The 17,494-nt window shown below is 42.4% G+C and overlaps 1 protein-coding gene across 1 annotated transcript in view; it reads right to left on the bottom strand.

Annotated features, from left to right (window-relative positions):
- The window catches only part of LOC138784150 (uncharacterized), a 183,232-nt gene that overhangs the window by 42,181 nt on the left and 123,557 nt on the right, over positions 1 to 17,494 (bottom strand). The window contains exons 7-10 of the mRNA XM_069959664.1: positions 2,375 to 2,425; positions 1,352 to 1,502; positions 1,100 to 1,155; positions 243 to 317 (exon numbers count right to left, since the gene is read on the bottom strand). Coding sequence (XP_069815765.1) covers positions 1,104 to 1,155; positions 1,352 to 1,502; positions 2,375 to 2,425 — 254 coding nt within the window. The 3' untranslated portion in view covers positions 243 to 317; positions 1,100 to 1,103. The remainder of the gene's footprint in view (positions 1 to 242; positions 318 to 1,099; positions 1,156 to 1,351; positions 1,503 to 2,374; positions 2,426 to 17,494) is intronic.

Below are 17,494 nucleotides of genomic sequence, written 5' to 3'. Positions count from 1 at the left end.
TGATTAGCGGTGGCTGCTGAAGTTGGATAAAGCTCTAAGGTTGTCTGGAAAACATGGATACAGTCAATGACTATATCCATGTTTTCCACATAGCCTTAGGGCTTTATCCAACTTCAGCAGCCCCCGCTAATCAAATGCTGAACGATCGGGTTTGGATGGACTCGAGCATGCTCGAGGTTTGCTCATCTCTACCAGTACTCTTTCTCATTCATGGCAATGGGACAACTCCTGTCTTTTGATACCATTTGTCAATGAGGTTTTCTCAGAAGAATATCTGTTAAAAATAGCTCAGGCAAGATAATAGCCCTCATAATAATCTGCAAAAGATGAAATAAAAAATTACAATCACAAAATTAAAGGATTCGAAAAAAATGTTTCAGTAGCTCAAATCAGTACAAACAAAAAGTCTAGGCAATACATTTCCTTTAAATGCGACTTCCAACCTATTTAGTCATATTTAGTCTGCAGGTTCCCCTTTAAATATTAGCTTGAAATACTGTATGCAGATACCACAAATACAATAAAAAGGTAATTTAGGTAATCAGCAATGAATAATTGAGTCACAATGACTTGTAATTGTATCAAGGCCTTTTGTTTCATATCAATAATGTCCAAGATGAAACCCTAAGTGCTTTATGTTGTAAGCAGAGGCACAGTGTACAATTATAGAAATCTATTTACTGACAATCAGTCCATTACCAGGCTAAAACACTAAAAGCATTTACAGTCAGCTTAGTGACTGCACTGTGCTGACATGCAAAGGCCTAAGGGGCTGCAATACTGGTACTCTAGAGGGGATGATTTTTTCAAAGAGGAGGATATAACTATATTTCAAAAATATGCTTTGACTTGTGAGTCAAGAAACAGAGCTGCTTTTGTACATGCATCTCAATCTGTAGAAAATTGCTCTGATCTTGACTTGTGATTATAACCAAAATCACATGCTAAGCTTTCAAAGTGTTTAGCTTCACGAGACCTCTCGCTTGTTCATTGTGCATAAACATGTTATAAAAAGAACATTTCATGGGTCTGTAAATATATCTAGTAAAACACATTAATTTATTGAAGTTGATGGATGCTATAAATATTCTATGATTACCTTCTCAACATCTGGATACATGTGATGATAAAATTGTGTCGTCATACGAAAGCAATCTGTAAAAAAAAAGCAACTCTACATGTAATTGAACATAAGGTGCGTGCTATTAAGCTGCTTCTTTGCCATATGAGCATGCACTCAGGATGAGCCTGAGTATTACCCGATTTTTTTTTTTATATATATGTTTTGACTTCAGTTTTTATTCTTACATTTTCCTCTTACAGAAGCTCTGCAAACTTCAATTTTACCTACTGGCAATCATAAATAACCCAACAACAGCCTAGGGGCAAAAGAAATGCAGCTGGACTAAATAAAGATGAGATTATCCAGAGATCGATGAGGCTGTTTTGGTTCCTCTTCATTCCTGTACTTTGAGTTTGGTTCCTGCTCATTTCTGTAGAGCCTGTAAAAAAGAAAAGAGCACAATGGAGGGTTATTATAGCATATAAAGAACAGTTATTTATTTTCTGTATGGTAGATCATCTAGGCTGTCATTGTGTACTAACATTGTTAGGCCACGACCACAAAACGCCTTTTTTTGGCTGTCTGACAGATATTCTTTTGGATGGCCATCATTTCGCAGCCAAACAACAGACGTTATTTAAAAACAATGGCTGTTATTGGTGGAATAACGGACATTATTTTTAAAAAATGTCCAGTTTGGCCTCAAACAAAGGCCAACAAACGGCCAAAAAAGATGTTAAGTTGAGAATTACAGTGATTTTAAAAATACTGCTGTATTTTCGGCTCAAAAAGCCAGCCATCCAGAAATATAGTGAAAACAAACATTGTGTGAACATAATCTGGAACAGTTAATTTATGGGGGTTCCTAATTAATATGAACTTCTCCTCCAAAACACATTGGCCTACATATACTATGGCTTTTATAGCAGAATTTTCTCTCCAATTGTACAACAACTGAGACACTTTTAGTTGGAAGGGCATTGCTTAACCCCTTCATGTCAGCCATACAGCTATATAAATTCCTGCTGCACATACCCCATGCAGCAGCAACATATATAAATGTTCCTGGCTGTGAAGAGGTTTTAATGTGTGCAGGGCCATTTCAAAGTGATCGTCCCTGCACACATTACAGCCCTCAGACCCGGGAATGACAGGCAGATGAGGTCCCGCAGCTGCCTGTCATTAACCCCCTGAAACGCTGCGATGCACAGCAATCACGGCATTTAAGGTAGTCAGTGACAGGACAAGGACCTGTCACTGACTGATTGGGACCTGATCACTTGTACTGACAGGCAGGGGTAATCCACTTACCTCCGTCCTGTTGGATCTTTGATCTGTTTATAGAGTCTGCTCTCAGGCATACTATTTAAAAAAAAAAAAAAACCCTAATAAAATGCTTCAATAAAGATTTATATTACCTCTTTTCCCATTATACAAATAAAAATATAAAAAAAATATAAACATATAACATATCGTAGCGTGCAGAATTGTCCGCTCTATTAAACTACTGTATAACAATATTGCTTCCGCACAGTGAACAGTGTAAATGAAAAGTGGGAAAAAAACACCAGAATTGCAATTTTTTTAAAATTATATAGTAAAAAGAAAATAAAATACTATTTTTTTCCTGCTAACATACAGATGGGGACTGAAAAAAGCAACCTGCTTAACTGTAAATGTTTTTTTGAGGGTAGCTTCACACACACTGTACCGCAGCAGATTTTCCGCAGCAGATTTGATCTAAATAACTGTACACAGCATCATGTATGTGTTAATGCACCCTAAAGTGCAATAGTAAAGCAGCAAGTATAAGGTAAGCATACCTTTCGTTGGTAGTGTATCAAGTAGTTAGAACCCCTTTCCCTGGCCACTGTGCCCCCATTACTAATATTTCTTTATACATTCTTTTAATGTAAGCCCCCCCTTTAAGATCTTTGATTACAATAACTTTGGTATATAATATGTTCCCACAACATTAAAACGACAGCTGTCAGTAGCAATAGACATCCATCTTGTAGTGCTATAATGACGGCTGTCCCGAAAGACAGACGTCATTTTAATGTTGTGGAATTAATGGTGAATTACCTCCACTGGATGCAATGATATAAATGTGTAGCGTGGCAACCATGCTTTCTCTTAATACAGTTTTTAGTACAAGGCACAGAGCATTTATGCAGTTTTAAAAAAAAATCCGTATTGGATTTGCCATAGGCAAAGTCTAAATGTTTGAACACTGCTTAAGTTTTGCGAATGTTTCCAAATAGGAAAGTGATAAAGCAGAATCAACAGCCAGAACCATGGGCCCTGGGCTGTATAAAAAGTGTACCGAACCCCACCCCACCCCTCCAGTCCAGAATTGTAATGATTTTAGACTTCAAAGTTTACAATTAGCTGTTTAAAGCAGAAAAGGAGGAATCCGCGGGGGAAGAGATACGGGCCATTGTAAGGTGTTTTAATTACAATACAATTATCTATGTATTCAAATTTTACATCTGAAACATTATTTTGCTAAAGGTTTTAGATGTGAAGAGGATCTGTTAGCTCCCTGTACATGTCTGATGTAGACACAATGAACATCTCCAGAAACTATTGTTTGTATGGGATGCAAGTCCCATATAAAGTCCTTTCCCAATACCAGGAAACGTCCATGGACCGGAGCAGTGGTATGTGGGGGACATTGCTGGAGCTGTGGATGTACAGTAAATTCATGTTATTGTTTTTACCCACCCCCTCCCCGGATGTTTAGAAAAAAATGGGTCCTGGACAGAGTTCTCCTTTAAAGGGGAACTCCAGATAAGGAAAACTTGTTTTCTATTAAAAGTACATTAAAAGATATATAGATCTGTCTGTATAATGTATTACCATATCTGTACGGTTCTGCCACACTGGTAGCTGATTGACATCCAGGAAGTGAAGAAAAATGGTCTCTGTGCCAATCCACATTGTCTCCTGCTCCCTCTGCTATCCCCCCTTAGGAGACAGAGATTACATGCTTCTGTCTCACATTGTGTGTGTTTGCTGAGCGCAGGCAGATGATGCAGACAGGAGGCAGGGCGTGATCTCACAGGAGGCTTGGCTGGATCCCCCAATCCCATGAGTGAATAATCATCTCTAAACAGCCCCTCCAGCCTACACCTGGGTGACAGAGGCAGCTGATGCAACGTCACTGATTGTGCAGAAGTCTGCAGTGAATATAGGTCTATGTTTACACATGTTGGAGTGTCATTGCAGTACTGCAGCATCTGCACAAAAATGATGCAGTAACACAATAAAATGTTGCTAAACGGCACAGAGGATCAGAGCTGTAACTGCCAATCCCGCCTGGACAAAATAGGAGTCATACACAGTATTGGATATTGTGGGGGCTCAACTGCAAATTTAAAGGATGCTTGATCATATGTGCGTAGAGATGAAAAGAAAAAAAAATAATAATTCAACATGTTATTTACTTTATTCCAATATCTGCATTACAGGTAGAGAATACAGCGTTCTGTGTGGTGTTACAGGTAAATAATACAGAGCGCTGTGTGGGTGGGACCACAATGAAATGATAAAGTAGTGTAAATAATTCCATAGCACAATGAAGCTTCAATGTGTGAACACAGCCTAGATGTTTTGCAACAGATTTGGGCGGGGAATGGGCAGGGTGGAGGACTGTGATGAACAGCTGAGGGAAAGCAATGCATTCTGGAACCTGTACTACTGTGTACAACTGCTCAATCAGGAAGTACAGCCACACAATACAGAACAAATCTCCCCAAAACAAAAAGATTTTTGGTAGTTTCAAAACTCGGTTAGACAGGTAAACAATGCTATATGCTTCTGCAGCATTTTTTTTTACCTCTACCTGGAGTTACCCTTTAACTATATATCTTTGCATTTGCAGTGTTGTGTTGCACTTTTTTTGTTTTGCAGCAGTGCCCAATAGATGTCGTAATAATGTTTCCTAGCTTATCTTCTTTGCATTGCGTGGTACCTTTAGATGTAGGAAACACTTCTTTTAATTAACTGATAGGGCAAAGAGCCCTCTATGTCCTGGCACCTGTGATATGTTAGTAAACATTGTTACCACATCTACTGAGCGTTGCTTGTGCTTTTTCCAGCTTCATCCTGGCAATTGGTTTCCTTAAAGGGAATCTGGCAGCTCCTGGGCCCTACCTGAGGTGCTGACTGAGTGCTGTAGTTTGCAGTCTCCTTGTCAACATGGTGCCTTTTTTGCAATTTGTCCGTGCAGTGGATTATGCGCCTCACCACTCCTTCCTCCTCTTGATGAATAATCAATGCTGCTCAGCCTCCTGCTTACTGAACTTGCCCCTGCCTATTGTCCCAGTCTACTTGCCTCGGACGGCCCTAGATGATTGTGGGCAACTGGGTGACAGTCCCTAACCTGCAATAATGTGTAACATAAAACAAGGACAAGATGAAGAAACACAAGGCTAGTCAAACAGGCCAAAGTCAAATCCAAAGGAGCATGTGGTTCAAAATCAGAATACAGGCATAGTGTCAATCAAAAGGACAACAAAAGTTAACTGTTCACTGACTGGAGGGATCTATACAGGGAAGAGATAGGTGTGGTAGATAAACAATTACTAAGGTAGAAGGAATTAAGCAGTATTCAGTCTGGCAGATGAAACATACAAATATTAATCTATGACAAAAAGTGCAGTCTCGGCTGTATACCACAAGACAAGGACCATGTTGAGGTCCTAACAGGAACAGTTAGGTAACACCAGGTCTTCTGTGTTTTGTGGCAAATGCCAACATTTGTATCTGAATGAAGCCCACTAGGTGATATTAAATGGCCATGCTTTTCAATGTGGAATCTATGTCCAAATCAGGCAATGCCATATGCTCAGTACTATAATTGTGTAAAACACAAATTTACTATAGAGCAGAATGGCAGAAAGAAAAGCAATACAGCTGGTAGACAAATAGCAAGAAAGTAAAAATACTATTGTATTATGAAGCTATAACATATATATATATATATATATATATATATATATATATATATATATATATAGGGCAGAGTAACAGCCGCACGTCCAGATCCAGAGCGGTGGATGCTGTGCAGTGAAAGTCCTATGGCATAGGATCCCCAATGTAGAAACGGCAAGAGACTGCAGCACAAGTGTTTATTCCATCATCAAGTTACATACATTTATGTACCTTGATGATGGAATAAACACTATTCACCTTTACTTCGGTGTGCTGCAGTCTCTTGCCGTTTCTATATATATATATATATATATATATATATATATATATATATATATATATACTTGGAGATGCTTTAGCTTATCCACGTGATTGTGAGTTTTTTTGTGACAAATAGTACTTTCTGCCAGTGGCATGTTTTTGTTGCATTTTTAAAATTCTCTTTAAATTCACACTAACAATTTGTCTACTTTATGTTGGCATCATTCAATCTTTTTACTTTTGTAGGACATCAGAAGGTGTAGAATTTTAGCAGCAAATAACCAATTTTTATGAAAATTTCCAAAATCTGTTTTATTAGGGACCAGTTAGTTATTAGATTTATTTGAAAGAGCTGTAAATTAGAAACCCCCATAGATCACACCATTTTAACCCCTTGCCGCAAAATGACGTTCCTGGAACGTCATGTAAAGCAGGTAGTTCCTGCAACATGCTGTCCATGCTCCCCCCCCACTGTCCCTAACTACAATCGGGCAACAGGAGGAGGCTGTGTCACACTACTACTATACTACAATACTTTGAGGGGTGTAGTTTTTACAGTGGAGGGATTTAGGGGGGTAACTAACATACAGGCCCCAAAAATCCACTTCAGAACTGAACTGGTCCCTAATAAAATCAGAATTGAAATTTTCATAAAAATTTCAAAAATCGCTGCAAAATTTCGAAGTCCTCTAACATCCTAACAAGTAAAAGGACGTTCACCAAATGACATCACTATATAGAAGACATGTTGTAGATGTTGCATTAATAATTAGTTCACGTGGCATGACTATCTTTCTTAGGAAAGTAGTTATAACTACATAAAGAGAGACAGGTCAGATTTGTAAAATAGGCCCTGAGCAATAAGGCCAAAACAGGCTGAAGAGGCAAGGGGTTAAAAACTGCACCTCTGAAAGAATAACATGATTTGCAATGTTTGTTAATCCTTTAGTTGGGTCACTGTCACGGCGGCGTCCCGTAATCCGGGCCACCGCCGCAACCTCTCTCTGCCCCATGCAGCCGCCGGTGTCCATGTGCAGGGACCCGGCGCTGCTACCAGTTCGGCCCCGGGGGGCGCCTTACCTCGCCCCGCTCCTGTCTCAGTCTGTGCCGGCCGGCGCGCAATTCCACGCCTCCTAGGGCGCGCGCGTGCCGGCTGTCTCAGATTTAAAGGGCCAGTCCGTCCCTAATTGGAGGTTGCACCAATCACTCCCTATAAATCCCAGCATTCCCTGTCCCTCGTGTTGGAGCCTCTACATGCTTCCCATAGCGTTTGGCCCAGCTCCCTGTTGTTCCTGACCTCAGTCCTTGTTCCTGTTCGCTACCCGGTCCCTAGTTCCTGTCCGCTGCCTTCCTATTGTTCCTGAGTACTGTCTGCCACCTGCGATTACGCCTACAGACCTCTGCCAGCACTATCTCCTGCCTGCTGCTCCTGCCACGCCTCGCCTGCCGTCACTAGCAACCAAGCCAGGAGTAGCGACCTGGGGGTCGCCTGCTGCAGCAAGCCCATCCCGCCGGGGGGCTCTGGTGAAAACCAGCGGCCCCTTAGACTCCGCTCCCTGGTGAGGTTTGTGCCATCGCTAGTGACGGTTCAGTGGATCCACGACTTCAGGCGTTACAGTCACAGAATCTAATGTAAAGTGGGGGTACAAGGTTGGAATTATTTGGCCAATTTTTCAGTAATAATCCATTTTTTTTTTTGTAACCCCATTCATGAAGTTTTTAGAAATATCCCACTTTTGGCCCTTAGTGTGCTAGCTGTGAAACATACAGGTCTTAGAAGGCCCAACTTGTGATTTTCGGGGCCTTCCTTTTATTAGAGTGGTTTTTAAGCACCATTTTGGGTTTGCAACAGAGTATGTATAGAGTATGTATATATATACATATATATATATATATATATATATAATGCTGATGCACGGGGCATCTGTAGCAGGAACGTATATATAAGTATTGCTGACGTGAAGGGGTTAAAAAGAAGAAATTGTTGCAATTTTTTTGGACACCATACCGGTCTGAATGACAAGATAACTTTATTTTGCAGGTCGGTATGATTACGGCAGAAAGAGGTAATGTTTTTAGTGATACTATTTTGGGGTGCATGCAACATTTTTTTTTTTTTGTAATAGGGCCCTAACTCTCCCAGCATTACAATGATTATATGTTTTGATCAAGTCATCCAGCTGAAATGTGTAAATGATTTGTTTCCATGCTGTTTTATATGTCCTGGAATTTACAGAATAAAGGAACTTTGCTAACTCCTTGATGCTTACTTTATGCATTTACGGACTTGAAAGCAGCAAGCTGGTGCACTGGTATCTTTTCCTGCTTGTAAGTGCCACATTTTGTGCCAAAGGATGCCATGTTTCTCATATAGAAGACAGACAAAAAGACAAATTACTTATAATACAGATGTGTTGGGCTGCTATACCTTCCTCTTGCTAGGCCACACTTTTTAAAAAAGAGTTGAGAGCGTTGGTAGAATGAACAAAGATTTTCACATGTGTGTTTCAAATTTTCCAGTTCAAGGAAACCTTTATTGGTGTTAGACCTATTCTTATTTATCATATTTCAAAATGGCCAAATGGTTCAACAAATGTACTGTTTCAGTATTCTTCTTACAGATAAATTACACGGTCGACCCCATAACGGTCCGTATGGCTCAGACTGCCATGATAACTTCTTCCAGGCAACTCATGTCTGCAGATATATTTGACTTCTTGCTTCTCCAGCACCCTTTCAACCTATCTACTCTCTACACAAGTCAGTACCCCCACATACTAAGTATGCCCACAAAAACTCTTTAATGCATCCATACACTGTAAGTGCCCCATTGTGGTGTCACACAAAGTAAACGCACACATAGTGCTATGACAAATAAAAAGTGCCTCCTCAGTCATTGCCCACAACAAAGATAGTGTTTCCACACACAGTATGTGTGTTACTCCCTCACACACAGGAGTTGTTCACAAACACAGTAGGTGTCTCTGTAGTGCACCTATACACATTGAGTGTCATAGTTTTCCACTGTCTGCATGTCCTGAGAATCCAGAGGAATGAAAATGCAGAAATCCCCAGCTCCATCAAAACTTCTAAGACTTTATTTCGGCATATTAAAAAACATAAACAGATAAAATACGCACCTATGCATTTCAGGAATGTCCCTTAATCATGGCAACATTCCTGAAACGCATAGGCGCGTATTTTATCTGTTCATGTTTTTTAATATGCCAAAATAAAGCCTTAGAAGTTTTATGGAGCTGGGGATTTCTGCATTTTCATCCCCCTGGATTTTGCAGGTGTATGGCCCGTGTTACCCGCTTCCTCCTTTCTGGAATCCCTTGGAATAAGAAAGTCCTACCTGGTCAGCTGACATCATTCTATGTCCATGTCCTGAGAATATCTGTACAGTTGAAAGAAGCTCAAGGAGAAGGTTAACAAAATGAAATGTACCCCTTGCAAATGCCACTGATTGGAGTTATATAAGGATTACATTATAACTACTACTAATATTTATATATAATATGTATGTACACACGCATGTCCGTAGTTTGTGCTCTGGAAGGTTTATTTCTGAGACTAACTATTATTCAGGTAATCTGAGCAAAATGATGGATCATTGGCTTGTTTATAAAAGTTTACATTCATTTTTGGTGGCTATTAAGGGATATTGTGGCAGACAGATTTTGAATGCTCTTTAGACTTTTTAATCAGTAACAGTATAAAGTCTAATATCTCACATTTACTAAAACTGTCTGATCTGTTTTGTTGCTTTTAGCAACCAATCACTATGACAGTTTTTGTCTTAGATTTAGTAATCTGGGCCAGTGTACATTTACTAGGACAGAAACTATCATGGAGATGCTGCTTCCAATAATAATCGTTGGAAATTATTGTTTGGCATGAAAGGTAGTAGAGGATACTGTGACAGGCTCTTTACAGCACAGATATGCATATATCAGTGCTGTCAGTTTCCAGTAGCCTATTTTACACACATTGCATAGGTACCTTTACTTTGTAGATCCAATGTGTCAAGTTAGCAAAACAACAGATTAATTGCAGGGACAGTGAGGCTGGTCTGTGAAACTGTCTGCACCCCTCCCGTTCTACCGCATTTGCCCCTATTCCACGGGTCGTCAGAGGAGCAAACGAGCGCTCTCAGCGCTCGTTTGCTCCTTGTTCCCCGCTCGCTGCCGCCGCTATTCAACGCGGCTGCAGCGAGCGAGTGAGTGCGGGAGGGGCGGCGGGGAGCTGCTCGGGTGATCGATGATCGTCCGGGCAGCCCATAGGATATAGCAGCGTCTGCTGCCGACGCTCCTATTCAACGAAGTGACGGCAGCAGATCGCTGCTATATCAGTCGCTTGTTTTTCAACATGTTGAAAAACAAGCGACTGCAACGATCAGCCGACATGAACGATGTCGGCTGATCGTTGCACTCTATTCCACAGGACGATTATCGTTCGTAGCGGCCGAATACGGACGATAAACGTTCCGTGGAATAGGGCCTTTAGTTGAAGTCTCTCTAGTGCATACTTTGCTCTCCTTCCTTGGCGCATGTTCTGTGATGACTTCAGCTTCCTACAGCACATACCCTGACACTGACAGGCCGAACACCATTGCGAGATCTCCTCTCCCTCTATTGCTGCCTGTCAGTGTTTGCAAGTGCAGTAGATTGCTGAAGTTGCAGACAACATGAAGATCAAACAGAACATGCGCCAGAGAATATGAGGATGCCACAAGTACAAGATTTTACCTAAGCCAAGAAGAGCCACCATGTCAATCTTTCTCAGGGGTGGTGGGGCAGCAGAATGACGGAGGTCTGGTCTCAAAGAAGGGTCACCTCTGTTACACTGTCCCCTTCAATTAAACATATTTTTGCTAACCTGCTGCATCCGATCCAGTATAGGTACTTACACAATGCTTGTAAAAAAAAACTGACTAGAAACTGACAGCATTGATATATGAATATCCGTGCTGTCAGTTTCCCTTCACAGCAGCACACAGCAAAAATGAGCAGGGATATGGCTGTACAAAATAGCTACAGCCCTGCTCTAACCACAGATGAACCTCTGATCTCCTTTATTTAAATCTTTGAATACTGCAACCACAGCTAACCATGGCATTCAAAGTCAGACTGAAAAAATCCTCCTCTTTGACTGCATTAAAGAGAATTTCTGTGACACACTACAAAACCCATGCTAAGCATGAGCAGCCAGTCCAAGGTCCATATTTCGTGTTCTTAGGGCACACATAAATATAAATATAGTATAACCTAGTATAAACTAGTACACAGACTAAAGTACTGGTATATACAATTAAAAAAAAAACTTAAAAACAAGCTTTAAAAATATTTAAACTTTATAGTAACACATGAAAATCAGTGTATGCTGAAAAAAAGCAAAATGCAACAGAATTGATATTAACCCCTTCGTCCTGCAGCTAGTTTGGGCCTTAATGACCAGGCTATTTTTTCAAAATCTGACCTGTCTCACTTTATGCTCTTATAGCTCAGTGATGCTTTAACGTATGCTAGCGATTCTGAGATTGTTTTTTCGTCACATATGGCACTTTATGTTAGTGGCAAAATTTGGTCACTACTTTGTGTGTTTTTTTGTGAAAAACATCAAAATATCATGAAAAATTTTAAAAATTTGCATTTTATGAACTTTAAAATTCTCTGCTTCTAAAAAAAGAACGTCAGAGCACATAAATTAGTTACTAAGTCACATTACCAATATGTCTTCTTTATTCTGGCATAATTTGGTAAACATATTTAACTTTTTTAGGGTGTTATGGGGCTTAGAAATTTATCAGCAAATTATCACATTTTCGTGAAAGTTTCCAAAACTGATTTTTTTAGGGACCAGTTCTTTTTTTAAATGGATTTAGAAGTCTGGTATCCTGAAAACCCCCATAAGTGACCCCATTTTGGAAACTACACACCTTAAAGAATTAATCTAGGGGTATAATGAGCATTTTAACCCTACAGGGGCTGGAGGAAAGTATTCACAATTAGGCAGTAAAAAAATGGAAAATTTTAATTTTCCAATAATATATACGTTTAGATTAAAGTTTCTCATTTTCAAAAGGAACATGAGAGAAAAAGTACCCCAAAATTTGTAATGCAGGTTCTCCTGAGTACAACGGTACCCCATATGTGGGCGTAAACCACTGTATGGGCACACAGCGGGGCTCAGAATGGAAGGAGCGCCAATTAGCTTTTCCAATGCAAATTTTGCTGAAGAAGTTTCTGAGCGCCAGGTGCGTTTGCAGTGCCCCTGTAGTGTCAGCAGAGAGAAAAACCCCCATAAGTCACCCCATTTTGGAAAGTGCACCCCTCAAAGAATTCATCTTGGTGTGTGGTGACCATTTTGGCCCCACAGGTATTACAGGAAAGTATTCAAAAGAAGACAGTAAAAATGAAAAACTCGAATTCTTCCAATAATATGTTCGTTTAGGGTGCCTTCACACCTACCGTATCGCAGTAGCAAATCCGCAGCAGATCCGCAGCGGATTTAACGAAATGAATGAACACAGCACTAAATCCGCACTTACAAATCTGCTGCGGATCCGCAGCGGATTTGACAGTGCGTATTTAATGCTGTGTTCATTCATTTAGTTAAATCTGCTGCAGATTTTCTACTGCAATACGGTAGGTGGGAAGGCACCCTTAGTTTGAAATTTCTCAATTTCACGAGGAACAAGAGGAAAAAAGTACCCCAAAATTTGTAACGCAGGTTCTCCTGAGAACAATGGTACCCCATATGTGGGCATAAACCACTGTATGGGCACACAGGAGGGCTCAGAAGGGAAGGAGCGCCAATTAGCTTTTTCAATGCAGATTTTTCTGCAGAAGTCTCCGAGCGCCAGGTGCGTTTGCAGTGCCCCTGTAGTGCCATCAGAGTAAAATCTCACCATAAGTCACCCCATTTTGGAAAGTGCACCCCTCAAAGTATTCATTTTGGTGTGTGGTGACCATTTTGACCCCACAGGATTTTAGAGGAAAGTATTCAAAAGTAGACAGTAAAAATGAAAAACTCACATTTTTCCAATATTATGTTCTTTTAGTTTGAAATTTCTCAATTTTATGAGGAACAAGAGGAAAAAAGTACCCCAAAATTTATAACGCAGGTTCTCCTAAGTGAAAAGGTACCTCATATGTGGGCATAAACCACTGCATGGGCACACAGGAGGGCTCAGAAGGAAAGGAGTGCCAATTAGCTTTTTCAATGCAGATTTTGCTGAAGAAGTTTCTGAGCGCCAGGTGCGTTTGCAGAGCCCCTGTAGTGCTAGCAGAGTAAAATCTCCCAATAAGTCACTCCATTTTGGAAAGTGCACCCCTCAAAGAATTCATTTTGGGGTGTGGTGAGCATTTTGACCCCACAGGTATTAGAGGAAAGTATTCAAAAGTAGACAGTAAAAATGAAAAACTCGAATTTTTCCAATAATATGTTCCTTTAGTTTGAAATTTCTCAATTTCACGGGGAACAGGAGAGAAATGTCACCTAATATATGTAAAGCAGGTTCTCCTGAGTAGAAAGGTACACCATATGTGGGCATAAACCACTGCATGGGCACACAGCCGGGCTCAGAAGGTAAGGAGCGCCAATTAGCATTTTCAGTGCAGATTTTTCTGAAGAAGTTTCTGAGCGCCAGGTGCCTTTGCAGAGCCCCTGTAGTGTCAGCAGAATAGATTCCCCCCAAAAGTCAACCCATTTTGGAAAGTGCACCCCTCAAAGAATTCATCTTTGGTTGTGGTGACCTTTTTTACCCCACAGGTATCAGAGGAAAGTATTCAAAATTGGCCAGTAAAAATGAAAAACTCGAATTTTTCCAATAATATGTTGGATTAGTTTGAAATTTCTCAATTTGACGAGGAACAGGAGAGAAAATGTACCCAAAAATCTGTAACGCAGGTTCTCCTGAGTACAACGGTATCCCATATGTGGGCATAAACCACTGTATGGGCACACAGCAGGGCTCAGAAGGGAAGGAGCGCCAATTTACTGGAGCAAAACCGCAGCTAGTAATGGTTATTAGAATAGCGCAGTTACTAAAATAAAATAAAAAAAATGAGATTACAGGTAATGTGGGGTGGTTACGGACAGCCTGGGGTGGTTACAGGTAATCTGGGGTGGTTACGGACAACATGGGGTGGTCACGGGCAACCTGCTGTGGTTACGGCAACCTGGGGTGGTTACAGGCAACGTGGGGTGGTTATGGGCAACCTGCTGTGGTTACAGGCAATGTGGGGTGGTTACAGGCAACGTGGGCTGGTTACGGGCAACCTGCTGTGCTTACAGACAATCTGGGGTGGTTACGGGAAACGTGGGGTGGTTACGGGCAACCTGCAGTGCTTACAGACAATCTGGGGTGGTTACGGGCAACCTGCAGTGCTTACAGACAATCTGGGGTGGTTACGGGCAACGTGGGGTGGTTACGGGCAACCTGCAGTGCTTACAGACAATCTGGGGTGGATACGGGCAACGTGGGGTGGTTACGGGCAACCTGCAGTGCTTACAATCTGGGGTAGTTACGGGCAATGTGGGGTGGTTACGGATAAACTGAAGTTCTTATAGGCAATCTGGGGTGGGTACCTGTAATCTGGCATGGGCACTGCAATCTGGACGGGGTCATTGGCAATTTGGGGTGGTCAGAGGCGCCGTGGCGTGGTCAGAGGCAACGTGTGGTGGTCAGAGGCGACATGTGGTGGTCAGAGGTGACGTGTGGTGGTCAGAGGCAACGTGCGGTGGTCAGAGGCATCGTGGTGTGGTCAGAGGCAACGTGCGGTGGTTACGTGCAATCTGGGGGGGGGTTACATGTAATCTGGCGTGATTACGGGGAACCTGGGGGGGTTATGTGCAACCTGGAAGGTTTACAGATAATCTGGGATTGTTACTGATAAACTGAAGTGCTTATAGGTAATCTGGGGTGGGTACATGTAATTTGGGGTGGTTACGGGCAATCTGGAGGGGGTCACTGGCAATTTGGGGTGGTTACGGGCAACGTGCGGTGGTAACGGGCAACGTGCGGTGGTTACGGGCAACGTGCGGTGGTTACGGGCAACGTGCGGTTGTTATGGGCAACGTGCAGTGGTTACGGGTAATCTGGGGGGGGGTTAGGGGTAATTTGGGAGTAAACTGCAATTATTACTATAATAAAAAGTGTGTGTTTTATTTTTTTTTTATGTTTGTCACTTTTTGTACTTTACACATTCATTTTCACTGTATTACTATGATTACTGTGATATTTTCTATCACAGTAATCATAGTTCAGTGACAAAGACCAAATTGGTCTCTGTCACTTTAAATTTTCAGAGTTGGCTGGTTGTGGAGCGCATGCGCACTTCATAACCAGCCAGGACGCCGAAGAGGAAGGAGCTCCAGGATCAGGTAACGTATAAGGGGTAGGGGAGGTGACTGGGGGACGGGGGTGATAGGGGGGGTGGGGGGCGACTTAGGGGTTGGGGGGACATCACTTTTTATCCCCTGTCACCAATCATTCATGGTGACAGGGGATAAAAAGTGCCGGGAGCACATGGTACAAGCGATCAGCGGTATATAGTATATATACAGGGGGGGTCCCGATGACTGCCCCATGCTCTCCGCTACCTCCGGTGGCGGAGAGCATGGGGCTTTCATTCATTTTAACTTTTCCATCGCTGTGAACAGACATTAGTCGGTTCACAGCGATGGCGGCGGCCATCTTGGAAATGATGGCCGCCGGGGGAGGGGGGTTAGTGATCGCCCTACTAGGGGGGGCTGATCTGAGGTCTGGGGAACACTTATTTCATCTCCCCCCACCGTAGATTCACGGCGGGGGGAGATGAAAGGCGGCGGCGGCGGCACCGGTAATCCCCTTTACCGACGGCCGTCGCTATAACGTGAATAGCGGCGATCGTCCGTTAGGGGGGGGGGGCGGGACCGCCGTAAAAAGCCGTATCGGCGGTCACTAAGGGGTTAATATACATTAAGACTATGTTCCCACTTCGGAGGACTTAATGTTATTGAAGAGCAATTTAATCCACTCCTGGTTTTGGTTGCAATATGAGGACCACAATACTGACTGAAATATACGTAGTGTGAACCCAGCCTTATAAATCTGTAAGTGTACCCTGAGGTACTCTCACAGAGTTTGGAGAATTTCACGCCATACCGTTATCCCTTATTGGGACGGTACTGGCGGGAAAAGACGTGTCTGGGGGGCAGCATACGCTACGCTACCCCCAGATACGTCATTGGATGAGGATGAGGATGAATGGAGGGAAAAAGGATCTCCCCATTCATCCTCACTGGCTGTTTCGGTGTCGGAGGCGATAATAACGTATGCATCCGACACTGAAAACACCCTGGGGGCCATCTTTATACGGGGACTAGTATATGGGGTATGTAAATGTGTAATGTAGTGTAGTGTAAAACTTTATTTCGTGTAGTGTAGTGTAATGTAGTGTTTTTTTACGTTTTTTATTTAACAGTAAGAAAAAAACCTACGCCAACAAAGGAGTTGCTGATAAATGCCGCACTTATGTGCGGCACTTATCAGCAGAAAGTGGCGGTAGGATAAAGGGGGGAAAAAAAGCACCTACGCCAAAAAGGAGGAGTTGCTGATCATCGGCGCACTTTTGAGCGATGCTGATCAGCACTCAGCGGCGGTAGGGTGCAGAAAATGAAAAGAAAAAAAAAAAATGGGGAACCCTATAGTTACTGATAAGTGTATTATATACACTTATCAGCCACTAGGGGGCAGTAGAAGACAAAAAGCTGAAGACATACGACAGGAGCAAGAAAAAGCCGAAGTTGAAGCGCCGGAAAAACCCGTAGATGAAGCGCCGAAAAAAGCCGAACACAGCCGCCCGGAAGAAGACGCCGTGGGACCTGGAAGACACCGATCCGGACGTCGGGATCAGGTGAGTATGGGCCAATACCTGCTCTGAACACCTCAGCTACATAGCTAAGGTGATCAGAGCAGGTATTTTGACACTTTTTAGACTAATATCGCCGTAATCGGCCGACCGGCCGATAACGGCGGTCGGGACGTGGCACCGTGGCCACCATTACTTTTAACAGAAAGCTGTAGATTACTGTTATTGGCTGATCCGAACTGATCAGCCAATAGCAGTGATCGTCGGCACGGGGGGGGGGGGGCTGCTAACCACCCCCTGTGCCGACAGGGAGAGATGGCCTGCTATGTATTATAGCAGGCTATCTCCCCCCATCGGGACCCGGACGGCCGCG

The sequence above is a fragment of the Dendropsophus ebraccatus genome, chromosome 2, assembly GCF_027789765.1.
Source record: "Dendropsophus ebraccatus isolate aDenEbr1 chromosome 2, aDenEbr1.pat, whole genome shotgun sequence".
Classification (NCBI taxonomy): Eukaryota; Metazoa; Chordata; class Amphibia; order Anura; family Hylidae; genus Dendropsophus; species Dendropsophus ebraccatus.
The sequence above is the reverse complement of the archived record's forward strand: the minus strand, read 5'-3'. Positions and strand labels throughout refer to the sequence as shown.